Raw genomic sequence first — 15,562 nt, forward strand, 5'->3', positions numbered from 1 at the left:
GCGCAGCAAGCTCTGGTGCTGAGAGACAGCCTCGGGCAGAGTCACCGGACCCGTCAGCTATGTGCCCAAGAGTGATGAGTCATGGACAGCCTCTGCCAAGCCTCCTTAACTAAGTCCTGTGTCCAAGGGTCAGTGCTGGAGGCTCACTGATGCTGGAGTGGAAATTCTAGGTACTGTTATTGTACCATGTGGCCTGGAACTTTTCTACAGAACACATTTTCAACTGAATGCAGCTTGGAGTTAAAGAATCCCTTCCAGTATTGTCATGTGTAGACCTCACTGGGGAGGGGTTTCTGGGTAGATCTTCTAGGCAGACACAGTAAAGTGGCCCCCAATCCATGATCTTAAGAAGACTTTTCCTCTCCCAGTGAGATTCATGCCTCGGTTACACTGAGCAACTCTCTACCGGGTCAAAACCACGCCATCAGGTCTGAAGACACCTGTGCATGAGTGCTAAGCTGCTTCAGTTGTGTCCAACTCTTTGTGACCCTATGGAATATAGCCTACCATGATCCATGGGATGGATTCTTCAGGAAAGAATACTGGAGTGGGTTGCCATGCACTCCACCAGGGAATTTCCCGACCCAGAGATCGAACTAGTGTCTCTTATGTCTCTTGCGTTGGCAGGTGGGTTCTTTACCACTAGTATCACCTGGGAAGCCCTGGAGACATGTGTAGGAATTTCAATAACCCTACTTGGTGGAGACCAGCAAGCGGGCCCTGGAACCTCCAGTGAAGTGGGGGGTGGAAAGCCGAGGGGCCACACTGATGATGACTATGATCCCAACTCTGACCCCACCCCAACCCTATCACCCTAAACACTTCAACCTAAACCCTAACTCTAACCCCAACCCCAAACAAACCTAACCCCTAACCCTTAACCCTTAACCCCTAAGCCCTAGCCCTAATCCTAGCCCGAACCCTGAGACTGAATCTGCGGAGGAGAAATGTCCAAGGAAACAAATTTTCTTGGAAAAGCCACTTTTCTTAGGAGTTGTTGACAATGTCAGCTCCATATTTTCTGCTGAGTGGAAGTTTTTAAATTTAATTAAGTCCAGCATGTTTTCTACCTCTGTGGATTGTGCCTTTGGTATTATAGCCAAATGCCACCCCCAAATCCTCTATTCATCTAGGTTGCCTCTCATGTCATATTCTGGGAGTTTGGTAGTTTTGCATCCTACATCCAGGTCTGTGACCCATTTGGAGTTAGTTTTTGTGGAGGTGCGATGTCTGTGTCTGGGTTTATCTTTTGCGCGTCGGGGGCAGTTGTTTTAGCTCCGTCTGTTGGAAGGAATGCCTCTGCTCCGCTGTGTTGCCTTTGGTCTCGTGTCCAAGATGAGTTGATGCTCTTCATGCAAGTCTGTTTCCAGGCTCTCTGTTCTGTTCCATTTACCCACTTCTCTCTGCTTCCAGCAAGTCCACACGCCCTTGGTGACTGTAGTTTCAGAGGATGTCTGAGGTTGAGTGTGTCAGTCCTGCAACCTGGTTCTTCTCCAATTCAGTGTTTTTCAATTCACTGGGATTGACCAGTTTGGAGATTTCATGACCAGCATTTTAAAAAAGGAAAGCAAGTAGAACAGAACAGAATAGGAAAGAGGGGACTTTGCACCTAACAAGGGAAAGGGTGCTTCCTGAAATTTCTGTTTCAGTTACATATGTGTGTCTCTGTGTATGCACGTTGGCCACTAGATGACAGCGTTTCTTACCACAGGTTATGATCAAAGACGACAGATGTCACTGAGGGTAATTCTCTCTCTAGAGAAATAAAGGAGGCTGGGGTTTGTAAAATCTGCAAGTGAGGATTCAAGAGTAACCACAAAAGCTGGAGGAGGTGGCCTTTAATGGCAAGCAGCTATTCCAGTACTCATTTCATTTAAAAAAGTGGTGCTCATATGTTCCTTAGCTATTTGTAGTTTTCTTCTGGGGATTTGGGGCTTCTGTCTCCTGCATTATTTCAAGCTCAGAAGGGAGCAGGCCTCAGCCTGGGAGGGGTCAGGCCTCAGCAGGACCTGAGGGCAGTGGGGGAGCCCCGGGAGGGGCCAGTTGGCTCCGCTGAGCGCAGACAGAGCTATACGCTGCTCAGCTACTCAAACTAATCATAATTAGGCTAATACCTTCCATTGGGTTTCGCACATTCTGTTTTCTTTTGGCTGCACTGCCATGGCGTGCAAGATCTTACAGGATCTGAGTTCCCTGACTAGAACTTGAACCCTGGGCCCCAGGAGGGAAAGCACCACATCCTAAGCACTGGACCACTAGGGAATTCCCTATCGCATTGGCTTTTCCACCTCATTTGGTGGGGGGGGTGGTGCAGATGTAGTGTTAGTGGCCCAGTTGCAAAGGAGGAGGGCGGTTAAGGGCCAGAAGAGGCTCGTGCTGGGTGCTCAGGCAGGAGGAGAGGATGGTTCCGTCCTTCAGGAGGCCTTGATTTTGCCCAGTTACCTGGCCACAGACCCCCCGTGGATTCTGTCCAATGTCATGCAGGCCTTTGCCAGCCTCTGTGGGTGACTCAGTGTGATGAGAGTGGCGAGAAGGCACGAGAGGACCCCTGGTCGGAGAGTCCAGAGGCCACGGGCCAGCCCCGGTTGTGCTGCGGCTGGCTGTGTGCCCGACAAGCCCTCCTGAGCGGCGGTCGGGCCGGCGTGCGGGGGTGGGGAGGGGGCACCGTGGGGGCTGTCTGGCCTCCACCATATGGGGCCTGTCAGCGGGCAGAGAGAGTCTGGAGGTGCCTGAGTCTTGCCAGGGACTGAGTCCCCAGTGGCCTTCCAGATATGCCGGCCGTGCGCTCACTGGGTGCTCTCCAGGACAGCTTCAGGCATTTTTGGGTTTAATCTAAGCCTTTCCCATCACATTCTACCAAGATCACTATCTTAGGAGCTGAAGGCTCTGGTGGTTTGGGAGGGATGAAAACACAGTGGGTACCTGGACCCTAAAATCCCAAAGCTCATCCTAAGTTGGGGACGGTCTCATCCCCCTGTGCTGGCCGAACGCTTTTATCGCCAAGTCAGAGATTTTAATTCTGTAGCTTTGACAGGGGCCTGAGGATGTGGAACACACAAGCCTGGTTCCTGGGGCAGCTTCTAGAATTCTCCTTCCCGTGGGAGCTGCACTGAATCTTGCTGAGCTGGTACAGAGGCATGGGTCTGTCTCCTACCCAGCCTTCTGAGTCAGGCCCCTGGGAGTAAGACCAGAAATATACTTGCCCTGCATCATCTTGAAGGTGTCCATTCTGAAGAGGAAGTGTCAGAAACACAGGTTTGGCACAGCTGTGACGCCCACCCTTAAAGCATGGTTCAGCAATGCAGCAGAAAACCACCGATGTTATGAATGACCTCAGAATATACTTCAGTCCTCCCAGAAAGTTCCATGAAGTCATATTTTATGTACAATAGAAGTAGCACAATGACAAAATATTAATGTAATTTCACTTTTTATACAAAATTTTAAAATGTTAGTTTCCTTCCTCTAATAAAAAATACATGAAGCATTGCATATTTTTGAATCTGGTTGGCTGGATGAATCCTCCACTATGCTTTAGTTCATCCACAGAAACTCCAACACTTTGTCCAGATTGGTTTTGAATTAATGTCAAAGTGTCAAGAATGATCCCTGTGTTCCGTGTAATCACCCTGGACAAAGCCATCTCTGAGAGGTCCCACCTGGCTCGTTCTTACCCCTGCAGAGACGTGGCTGTCCTTTCAGATGCACAGCAACACAGTGCCGGTACATCGAGAGTCATGTATAAACACATGCACTTTACATTCAGACATTAAAGCTACACTCAGTCTGGGGAGACGCTCACAGTAGGGGTGATTGTTTTGGGAAATACAATAGGTAGAGTTTCTACCTCTGGCTCACTCCAGGAGATATGGTCACTGGATAGGTTGATGTCAAATTGGGAAGCATGCGTTTTCTCAGTGGAGTCTTGTTGGTGGGGGCACTAAGTGAACATCACTGAATTTTGTATACAGTGTATGCCTATGATGTGAAACCATTCAATTATAACTGGAAAGCAAAGTGTACCCAAACAAACTGGAGACAGTGAATGGTGTCACCCTGTTATGGCAAATGAGAAGTTAGCATTGACTTACCCATGGGGGTGAGGCAGAGATGCCCATGAGTGCAGGTGCCCTTAGCCTTGGACCTGGCTTTGTTAATTCAGAACATCACCCAGACACAGGGAGAATGACTCTCAAGGGAACTGCCCCCTCCTTCCAACTATCCATTCCCATGTCTATAATTTAGCCTCTCATTATGAGTCCCATAAGACCAGCTGTGTCCAACAAGACTTCCTGTGATGACAACGTCCTATCAATGCACTGTCCAGTATGGTGGCCGCTGCCACATGTGGCTATCAAGGACTTGAAATGAGGATGGTGCAACCAAGGAACTGAAATTTTCATTTTATTTTTTATTGAAGTTTAATTAATAGTCACACATGCCTAGTGCTATCGAATTGGACAACACACACCTGGATAAAGGCACATTCTCCATTCATTTGTGCTCAGACCCACCTTTGTTTCATTCTTCACACACCTTCCAGACAAATCCCTGAGCTGGGCCCCCAGGTCTTCCCTAGGAATCCTGTGCTATAGCCCTCGTAGACATCTATGCTCATGTGTGTGCACGAGTTTGTGTAAAAATGTAGAATTACAATAGATTGTTTTTTTTTTTAAGAGACTTTTTCATAGTTTTTATTTCAAATGACAAAACTCCATAATTATAAAAAATGACATTGCATAATTTTCCATAGAACAGCCAAGGGGGGAAAGTTGTTGCATTGCAAAATAATATGAAATCATTCGGGGACATTTGTCTGGAAGGTGTGTGAGGCTGAATGAAAAGGCAGGTGTGACCCCAGGGAGGGAGGGGAGTTGGCTGGAAGATCAATCTTGATGACTAATGTCAAGGTCTTGGAATTCACATCCATGACCCTTTGTGTTTATTGATAAGAAAGCTGAGTGCTGAAGAATTGATGCTTTTGAACTGTGGTGTTGGAGAAGGCTCTTGAGAGTCCCTTGGACTGCAAGGACATCTAACCAGTCCATCCTAAAGGAGATCAGTCCTGGGTGTTCACTGGAGGGACTGATGCTGAAAGCTGAAACTCCAATACTTTGGCCACCTGATGTGAAGAGCCAACTCATTTGAAAAGACCCTGATGCTGGGAAAGATTGAGGGCAGGAGGAGAAGGGGACAACAGAGGATGAGATGGTTGGATGGTATCACCGACTCAATGGACATGAGTTTGGGTAAACTCTGGGAGTTGGTGATGGACAAGGAGGCCTGGTGTGCTGCAGCTCATGGGGTCGCAAAGAGTCAGACACGACTGGGCGACTGAACTGAACTGAACTGAGATAGCATTCATTTACTTTGTCCTGCTAGCATCAGACACAATCCCTGCTTTCTTTACTACACAAACTTCCTATGAAAGACTCAGTCAAGAAGATGCACATTCTTCAAGGAACCATGAAGATGCCCAAGAGAAAAGGAGAAAAGAGTAGGAAAAAGAATGGTAGTAAGGAGTATTCAGTAGAAGTACATTGACATGGAGATTAAACTGGCAATCAAACCTAATACCATGAAATAAAATAAAATAACAAAACAAAAATCAAAGCAATCAGTTCACCAAAGCTTAAAGCAGTGATGCAGGAATATATGCAACAGAAGCCAGCATGACTCCAAAGAGAAATGGAGGGAAAAGGAAACATGCTTGTAGGGGTGCAGGTTGGCGGTGGCTCAGGGAGTAAGCAGCCCGCCCAGAGACTGAGCGTGACCTGGGGCACAGATGGGATGTGCATGCCAAACGGAGTCAGCTAGTTTGAGAAAAGGTAAATCTGAGGAAAGGGAGGTGAGAGAGACCCAACACATATCATTGCTGTCATTAAAAACAAGACCTGCAGTGATGGAACAAAACCAGATTTAGACGTGATTCAAGAAAACTTTCAGAGATCAAACCAGACTTGGATCTGCTCACAGGCTGAAAGTACGCATGGCACCCCCGGGATCGGGGAGGGGAATGACACCCATCCCTCCACAGCAAAGCCTGCCCGACCTGCAAAAGGGTCTGCAGTGCCCTGGAGCCTCCGCGGGTCTGTTCTTGCGGAGGAAGCCCGGGGGAGGGAGGAGAGGCCGGTGGAGCCGCTCTGTGGTCAGCACGGGGCAGGGTCATCTGTCTGCACGTCACACCCGCTCGTCTGTAACTACTGTTTAGCCAGGTAAGAAGCACATCACTCAACTATCCCACATCATCTCCCTTGGTGTTTAGTGCTAGATCAGCCGGCCGTTTTTAAAATATAAACACACACCACAGGCAAAATGAAGAACACTGTATTCATGTTTATTTCTAATGACAAACAGAACATCAGTCCCTTATTGTACAAAAATACCTGAATGTTTACAATTAGGTTCGTGAGCCGAGGAGCTATGTACAGAAAGGAGCAAAGCACATGGGACAAAGGTTTTGTCTTTTCGGTTAATCCGTTCTGCTTTCCCTGAAAACGTCTACACGTCGGGCGATGCCATGCTCACCACACTGGCATCACAGCCCCCGCGAGCCAGCCCCACCCCTGCAGAGGTGCGTCGATTGGTCAAACCCTCAGGTATTCAGTGCAGAAAAGAGAAGACAAAACATCTAGACTGAGGCACATATTTCTCCAAGGTTTAGCAAACAGAAAAACATTCTGAAACTCTAACACATAAGGTCACAAAGCTCTCCTACTTAGCGTTATCCCCAAAGCATTTGGCGTTTTCTTTCTCAATTCAGTCCAGGTTGCTACATGGAGTTTCTGTTCACAACAGAAAATCACAGGAAGAGATAAAAAGTCAACAGGCTCCGAAATGACCCTGAGCTGTTCCGTTTACATTCATGTCATTTAAATACAAAAATAAAAGTCGAATGTCCTTCAGCCCCTGGCTTGCCCAGCTGGACGCCCATCTCCTACAAGGGGCTGCCCAATGGCAGGTGGATCCCCAGTTGCCCGGTACAAAGGGCCCTGGGAGGGTCACCCTCTGTGACAGTTCACTGCGGCCAGGAGGGTACACACAGAACCGTGCGTCAGAGTCAAGCTTTAGTTCTCTTTTTAAATACAAGGTGTATTTATAAATACGCAATACTGCAGATACTAGCTGTCTATTGAGTGAGTCTCATCTCACTGGTGGAGACTGGTCTATGTAAACAGAAAAAAGAAACTGGAGAGGTGGCTTTTTTTTTTTTTTTGCTGGATTTTTTTTGTTTTTGAAAGGCTTTACCTCCAACTGGTAAAGAGAAAAATGTCTACTAGTGTAACTGAAGCATCAGTCCCTCCAGGGGAAGCAGGCTGCCAGGTAGGAGTTGAAAATTACCTAATTGTCAACTGTTGGAAAGATTAACAGGCTAGAAAACAACCAAAAAACCCCCCCCAAAACAAAACAAAACAAAAAAAGCCATTGAACGTTCATGGTTAAAAACATATTTTACTAAAAATTCTTCATTTGTCTAAGTAGACACTTCATGGAAAATAAGTAGAGTGTGTCTTGTCAACTAAAATACAGTGTCTATACCACGAACCGAGGTACAGCGGGTATGCGTCACTGTGTCCCAGGCCGCTCGTCTCCCTTGGGAAGTGCTGCAGTGGGCAATCCAGGGCTCTAGCAGCCAGCACGGTCCAGAGGGGCCAGGGAAGCATGGCTGCTGTGACCTGGGGACGGAAGTCATCTTTCAGCAAGCAGCATGCATGCTGTCAGGGGAGCCCTTTCTGCTCTGCAGGGATCGAAGGCAGAGGAACGGCCGCCTGCACGCCTGAAGACTTGGCCACTGGGCAGGGCGGAGGGCGGGGACATCTCAGGCCACCGTCTGACTTAGCTCCTGGGGCAGCACACAGCACTGCGTTGCTGACCTGTCCATGGCCAGCCCCACCGTGGGGGCCTCTGGACCTGGGCCAGTGGAGGAACCACCTGCGGCCTTGCAGGGGATGGCCACTGGGCTGCCAGCAGGACGGAGGCCACCGAGAGAGACCATCCCCTGTGGGGCTGCCCTCTGCCACCATGAAAACCCGGCCACGCAGGTGCCACCTCCTTTCAGATCCTCAGAGCCCCCAGGGCAGAAAGAGCAGCCCTGGAAGGCTGGCACCACTGCAGAGGGGTAAGGCAGCGATGGTTCTAGAGCAGGCTGGAAGGTGGGGCAGGCGGGCGATGGGCACTCGCTGTAATTAGGAAGGCTGGCCTGTGGCCAACGAGGGGCCGCCACTCAGCCCCTCCGTGTTGTGGGACAGCGAGTTTTCCAAAGAAACACGTGTCCAGCAGCGGGGAAGACAAGATGACACATGGAAGGCAGGTGGCAGCATGTGTGGGGGATGGGCCAGAGCGGGGATGGCAGCCTGGGTCGCCTCTGGCCACGCAGCACACCACGGGCCTACCTCAAGAACACCTTTTATCTCAAAAAGCTTTCAAGTATACTGGGGGGCTGGGTGCCTGCTGTCTGGGAGTGATGTGCAGAGCGTATGCACCACCCTCTGCAAACATGGTCAACCTCTGGGGGCTGCCCCCTTTCAAGTGTCTTCACATCTCGTACACACGGAAAAGCCACGGCCCCTCCTGCCATAAGCTGAATACAATATTGAAAACAAGGAGTGCAAAAAAGGGAGCAATACAAAAAAGTAAACATATCGGTTTTAATTGTCAAGATTATTCCAGGGCAAGCGCTCACTTCCAATCACTTCTCTCTGGCTAGCGCTCCTCCATGGCCCAGCCAAGACCATCATTCCAGTTTACTCTCGAATAATCTGCTCTCTCCTGCCCTCCCCGACGAGGCCAGGGAGAGAGGGGCAGCCCTGCTGCATCTTCAGCAGCGAACCACCGTCAAGTCCAACAGATGAGTCGATTGTGGTCAGCCGGCGCCAAATGCACCGTCTTGCTCCGAGCCCTAGGGTGCAGACAGACGTGTGCTGAAGGATGCACAGGCCTCTTCAGTCCAGTGTCAGCGCCCACCGGCCTGCAGCCAGGCTAGATCTGAGGTCATAAGGCCACTCGGATGCAGTGGTGCTTCAGTCTGCAAGGCAGGACCCCTTTGTTCAGCTGGTAAAAGTCAACAAGCTGGATCAGGTCAGAGAATTTGGTGTTCCCATCGTCAAGGCTGAAGAATGTCTGCCCGTCATCCTCGCACTGGAGAGACACAATAAGACCAGCTAAGTAAGAGGCCACAGCTCGGGGGATGAAATAGGCCCCACCGTCAGGATTAGTGTTTTCCACCCCTGCCGAGGTTCTAGGGCGACACATGGAATCAGTGAAGTGAGCTCGAAAATAACAGGGCAGGAGGTCGCGGAGTGAGTTTTTTGTGTGGATGTAGGTTGGGAGAGGTACTGCGAAGTACCTAAGGCTTCAGGGCACAACTGCTCCCCTACGTCTGAGGAGGGTCCCAAGCTCCTCCCAGTTCGCCTTGCTCATAAGGGCAAAGTTGGTTAGTCAACCTGTGAGTGTCCATGCACTCAGCACACCCCATGGAGGAGGGGGAGGTTGACCAGTTAACCTGAGTATCCATGCATACAGCATTCACCACGGAGGACGCTGATCAGTCATCCTGAGTGTCCATGTGAGCACTCAGCACACCCCGTGGAGGAGGGTGAGGTTGACCAGTCATCCTGTGAGTGTCCATGTGAGTATTCAGCACACCCCACAGAGGAGGGTGAGGTTGACCAGCTGACCTGAGTATCCATGCAAATGGCACGCCCCTGTGCATAGAGGTAGCTCCTATAAAGATCTCACTAGTAGACCTGAAACTGTCCGACATTTACTGTTCTCTAGTGTGGTTAGTTCAAAAATTGCATGAGGGACAAAACCAGAACACAAAAGAGTAAGAATGAGTGTGAAAACGTCAATACTTACAGGTAAGATCTGGAAATTTTTAATTTTCTGATGATGACACAGTGTGAGGACAAATGCCTTTGGATTACTCTGGCTGTCACGGAGGAGAAAGAGCCTGGGAATGGAAAGAATTAATTGACTGTTAATTCCAGACTGAATATGCATGTTATCTGTATACATCAACATAGACAGGCTTCAGGAGGTGAAGTTTCAGGAAGCTTTGGGAGCTGAGTGAGCTGTAGGGCGAGACCACCCTCCACACCTAGACTGTGCTCTGGCTGTCACTCCCCATCAAAAGGAACCAGGGAACACGGCTCCTTGGGGACACAGCTGCCTCTAGGGCTGAGGCAGGAAAGGTACAGGTTGAAGCTGGTATACTTTGTGTCAGAAAGTAAGGAGGTACTCAAAGAAAGCTAACCTAGGAGGCAGTGTGGCCACACCCAGGCATCTAAGTGAATAACACTGGTGATTGATTATGACCTATAGCATAGAACAAGAATCCTGAGTCCACACTGGTGTGATGAATAAATCAACAAATAAATAACAGAGGAGGAAAAAAAGCTCTTACTAAGAGCAGAAGGCCAGCTACACAAGCAAAGAAGATGGATTAGAAAACCACCATCTGGCAATCACCAGATATCACCATTGATTAAGCAGATATTCACAGGATGCTGAAACCAGCATCAAAGTTTGATGAGAATAACAGTATCTCCATAGTCTCAAAGATCTACCCACTAATGTTTACGACAAAGGGACCAACAGTAACCTTCTGACAGAGAAACCTGGTGGACATCATCTTCAGGTATTAAGTGACCACCAACAGGAATGACACAACCCGCCCCAGCACCTCCCAACAGGATGCACTGAAGATGACTCGGCATCACCTCCTGGGAGTGAGCAGATGAGCCCGCACCTGGTACTTCTGCCCTTACGGCTCCTGCAAGTGTCGAGACACAAAGGAAGACAAGGCCTGTGCTGCCCAGGGTGGTGCTGGGGTCTGGAAGTTCCTTTCCTTGGCAACAAAGGATACAAGTCAGACCTCTGGGAAAATCTGGGAAAGTGGCATGCCCGGGGACAGAATTGCATTCGTGCTAATTTCCTAATTTCTATAACGAGCCTGTGGTTGCCTAAAAGAAGTCCATGTTTTTAGAAATTTTATATTGAAATAATTACAACTCACTCCTAAACGGTCCTGATAAAAAAATGCAAGAGAGAACATGACAAAAGGTGCTGCAACATTCATGACTCAGGGCACCTGGGTAACATGTGTACAGGAAGGAGTCTGTTACATGATTCACACAACTCTTCTACAATTTGAAATTACATCAGAAAGTCTACAAATAACAAGTGATGGCCAGGATGTGGAGAGAAGGGGGCACTGTTGGTGGGAATGTAAATTGGTGCGGCCACTACAGGGAACAGTATGGAGTTTCCTTAAAAACTAAAACCACCACATGAACCTGTAATTCTACTACTGTATATACGTAAGTGGAAAAAAATGAAAACACTAATGTGAGAAGATACATGAACCTCAATGTTCACAGCAGCACTATTTATAATAGCCGAGACACGGAAGCAGCGCAAATGCCCGTCAACAGATGACTGGATTAAGCAGCTGTGGTACATACACACAATGGAATGTTACTCAGCCATAATAAAGAGTGAAGTCCTGCCACCTGCAGCAACATGGATGGACCTAGGGAACACTATGCTCAGTGACATAAACCAGACAAGCCCTGGATGATACCACTTATATGTGGGACCTAAAAAATAATACAAATGGATATATAAGCAAAACAGAAACAGGCTCGCAGGTGCGGAGAACAACCTGTGGTTACCAAAGGGGAGAGGGAAGCGGGGAGGGACAAGTCAGGGGCATAGGATCAACAGATCCAAACCACTGTGTGTAAAACAGACAAGCGAGAAGCATGTACAGTGCAGCATAAAGATGATACCCACTATCTTGTAATGGAGAAAAATCTGCAAAAATGCTGAATCACTATGCTATACACTGGAAACTAACACAATACTGTAAATCAGTGATACTTCAACTGAAAATTAGAATAGCAGGAAGAAGTGTAAATCATCGCTTTTATGTGAACAAATCTGGAATCAGATGTTAAGACAGAGTTCTTCTTTAGAAAGGAAAGGGCCCTAATTCCAGGGACAAAGAAGAAATGGCATCAGAGGAAACATGTTTTAAAGGCATTAGACACCAAACTGTGACAATCAGATAAACCATCAGTGTCTAGACTGTAAATTCAGATGGAAGGCAATTCAATAAGCCTGGGAAATCCTGTTATAAAGGTGAAAACGTTTTATTTCACCACAAGACATCTCAGAGCCTTTAGAATGTAGATATTCAGTGTGACTCCCTTAGGGCCCCCGCAGGAGGTTTCCTATCTTACCTGACTCTTCACAGCATCTTTTATTATATACCAGCCCCTCTTCGATGGCATTCTGCAGGATGCATGTTCGGCAGGATACATTTTGGAGATGCCAAGCAGGATGGAACTGCAGCATGGGGCTGGGAGGGCAGGAGGGGAGTGGCCATGAAGCAGATGTGTGTGTGACATGTTCGGTGCTGCCGGAGCCAGGGGGACGGGAGGGCCGGCTCCTCTCCCAGGCAGGGCTGTGTGCCCGTCCTTCCCAGGCTGTGCTCTCTTCTCCACGTGCTTCCCTAGCAGAAGCCCAGGGCCTCGACCTTCCTGGAGGAGAAGCTAGGACTGGGCACTCTCAGCCGAGCTCTCAATGAGCCCCCAGCTGTTTCCTTCCGAGCACCAAGGAGCAAGGCAGGGACGGATGCTGTCTGTCTGCTGCCCAGTTCGGGGTGTGACCAGGAGATCCTGAGGCTGCCCCAAAGGCCTGTGCCTAATAGTGGTCTACCTGAAATGACCTCCGACAGGGAGGCACGGGGGTAGGGCCCAGGAGTCAGTGAGATTCCTGGATCTCACACTCGGGAGCGTCGACGGCCATCTGCCACCTTCCCCGGCCTCTCCTGCAGGACCGTGCACGTGCTGGGAGCTGCAGTGTAGACGCTGTGCGCACGGGAGGCAGTGCTGACTGCCGTCAGCAAACTGCAGGCGCGGGGATTTCTGCTGGGGGTGGAGCACTGCTGAGACGGGCTGGGGGCCGTCGTGCCCAGAGACGTCTCTGCTTGGGACTCAGGATGGAACACGGAGCGAAGGTGCTGGTGCCCAGGGCGTCCTTGCTGCCGTCAGGACTCAAATCAGGGGGTTCACGCATCTATTCAGGGCCGAGCAAAGGGCTGCTCATGTCCGGGGCTGACGCAGATCAGAGGGACAGCACAGCTCAGGCACGCGGCCCAGGCACGTGCACATCACCTCGCTCAGGACTCAGGGTGACCCTGTCACTGTCCTCATTTTACAGCGAGGCGAGGGGGCCCACAGAAGTGAGGCAAACTCCCCGAGGCCACACCGCCAGCAGCAATCACAGGGGAGTCCGGGCGCAGCCGGAGTAAGTGTGCAGGGGCTCCTTCGTGGCTGGCAAGGATGCTACACTCCCCTGAGGGTGCCGTGGCAGCCCTGAGAGCGCCCCACTCTGCCTGTGGGGAGAGCCGTAGAGAACACAAATCTCGGCAAAGTCACAGCCTCCTGCACAGTGGAGGGGCCTGGAGCGGAGACGGAGGGACCAGCTCATGAAAGGCACAGAGGCCGGGGCTGTAGATGGCAAGGGGGCAGTGGCGCGGACCCCAGTGTGGACACGGCGGGGGCAGGCAGGGGCAGGATAGAGCCTTGCGCGCTGCAAGTCTGACATGAGCCCCGGGCTGAGCCACAGCGGGGCCTGCAGAGCAGGACCAGCCCCTGGGAAAGCTCCTTCCATCTTGGGCTCTCGCACGGGCTGCGGGCGGCAAGAGGGGCAGGAAGGAGGCAGCCAGGCAGCGCTGGGCTCTGCAGGGCTGGGGCTGTGAGTGCAGATGCACGCGCACATGTGTGTACAGGCTCAGGCTTCCGTGCGCACACAGGTCACCCGTGGGGGCGGGCGTGGGGTGGCGCCCGCATCCAGGTAGCTTCAGAGGCCCCTCTGGTTTGACTGCAGGCTCCGCTGTCTCTTGCACCCCCTTTGTCATCCGTGATTGAGGCTGAAGGTCTCGGCAGCAGTGTTTTATAAGAGCTGTCATCCTGGCCTGCCTTTCAGGGTTGTTTGTTGTCAGACTCTAAATTGGCTTCCTCCATTACCTCTGCAGGGATTCATAATGATTTGGCATTGATTATTTAATTTACCTCACTTTCCAAGCACATTTCCTCCCTAAACACGGGAGTGAGTGGACGATGTATACCACTGTGATGACACCTGAATGGGTCCTGCCTTCAGTTTTTGCTAGAGCGCCAGCAGCCGGAGGCTGGGATTGAAGGATCTAACATACAACCTTAAAGGCAACTCAGACCCAGGGAAGGATAGAGAGGAACACAGCAACTGGGGGTGAGAGGAAAGCTGAAAGATGTCCCCACTCCTCACCAAGGCTGGACAGAGGGAACCTTGCCAACTGGGGCTTGGCTCCAGGAAAAGTTGAATTGCAAGATAAACGGGGTTTAAAAAAAAAAATGAGCCGACACAGTGCTGTGGGCCCAGCATGCTGGCCCTCCCCACCCTGGGGCTTCTCCACCCCAGGACTGCTCCTTTTAATGCAAAGTGGGCTGGCCTGTCAGCCTCTCAGGGACGCGGGTGCCACTGTCACTGCCCTGGGCCCCAGAAAGGATGCATGGTACCCAGTGATGCCTCCCGTGGAGCCGGCACTTCTCTGGCAGTGCTGAGAGCAGCTCTTTCCTGTCTGCCCATTTCTGTCTCCCTCTAACCTTAAAAGAACCTAATTATAGGGATGAATCACTAGGCAATTGAAATTAACTCCTGACCTATTCTCTCCTGAACGAGTTATGCCTTGTCTAACCTGCTGAGTCTTTTCCTTAATACAGTAAAAAGAAGTACAAATAAAAAGGAGAATTAAGCAGTTAAAGAATGGCTACCTCTCTACCCAAAACGGCCTCCCTAAGCAATCCTGCAGGCAGCCCATGTGGGCAAGATAACATTTTGAGTCGCCCAGTCTGCACTCATCGGAGAATGGTACGAATCTAACCTCCTGCCTTCATGATGCACCGAGACCCTCACCCCCCACTTGCCCCGTTTCCCTTTAAAATCTGTCACTGCTGAGCAGAATCTTCAGAGTTGGTCTCAGGACATGAGTTCACCTTCTCCCCAGGTTGCTGCCTTTTCTGATTAAGGAAGCTTTCCTTTCTGCTCACACTTGTCTCTTGAATTACTGGTTTATGAGTGACGGAGTGGCCGAACCTGGCTTAGGTTACAGTAAGATGTCACCTGGCACGGAAAACCACTTGACTTCTGAAAATGAACCCCACATACGATACGGTAAATGGGGCCCCATGAGAACATTTGGGGGCTTAGTTTGGTTGGGGTTTAGGCCTGCAACAGGTAAGCATCCTATCCTTGAAGCCCCTGGAAAACACACAAACCTACATGCAAGAACCATCACTAAGAGAGGAGGGTAGGCTTTTCTCTCTTAGGTAGAAAGTTCAGAGGAGAAGCATCTAGTCTGTAGTCAGGATGGGCCACTTCTAAGGCTGTAAAAGGACTGTTCTATGATCAAGTGACATTTCAGAAAAGCTGTCTGGAACAACTGTACACCCACATGGGAAAAAAAATCAGATCCATCTTTACACTGAGAACTAGGATAAATAAATTCCGAATG

The 15,562-nt window shown here is 50.0% G+C and overlaps 1 protein-coding gene across 5 annotated transcripts in view; it reads right to left on the bottom strand.

Annotated features, from left to right (window-relative positions):
* Positions 1-6,316: 6,316 nt before the first annotated feature.
* GRB10 (growth factor receptor bound protein 10) overlaps positions 6,317-15,562 on the bottom strand; it is a 217,469-nt gene continuing 208,223 nt past the window's right edge. For 4 of the 5 annotated variants that reach the window (XM_070472078.1, XM_070472072.1, XM_070472075.1 and 1 more), the window contains 2 exons: positions 9,859-9,952; positions 6,317-9,138 (listed from right to left, as the gene is read on the bottom strand). In XM_070472078.1, coding sequence (XP_070328179.1) covers positions 8,992-9,138; positions 9,859-9,952 — 241 coding nt within the window. In that variant the 3' untranslated portion in view covers positions 6,317-8,991. Of the gene's footprint in view, positions 9,139-9,858; positions 9,953-12,245; positions 14,039-15,562 lie in introns of those variants that run through there. The other variant, XR_011489400.1, reaches the window with a different exon arrangement.

The sequence above is a fragment of the Odocoileus virginianus genome, chromosome 1, assembly GCF_023699985.2.
Source record: "Odocoileus virginianus isolate 20LAN1187 ecotype Illinois chromosome 1, Ovbor_1.2, whole genome shotgun sequence".
In the NCBI taxonomy this organism is placed as follows: domain Eukaryota; kingdom Metazoa; phylum Chordata; class Mammalia; order Artiodactyla; family Cervidae; genus Odocoileus; species Odocoileus virginianus.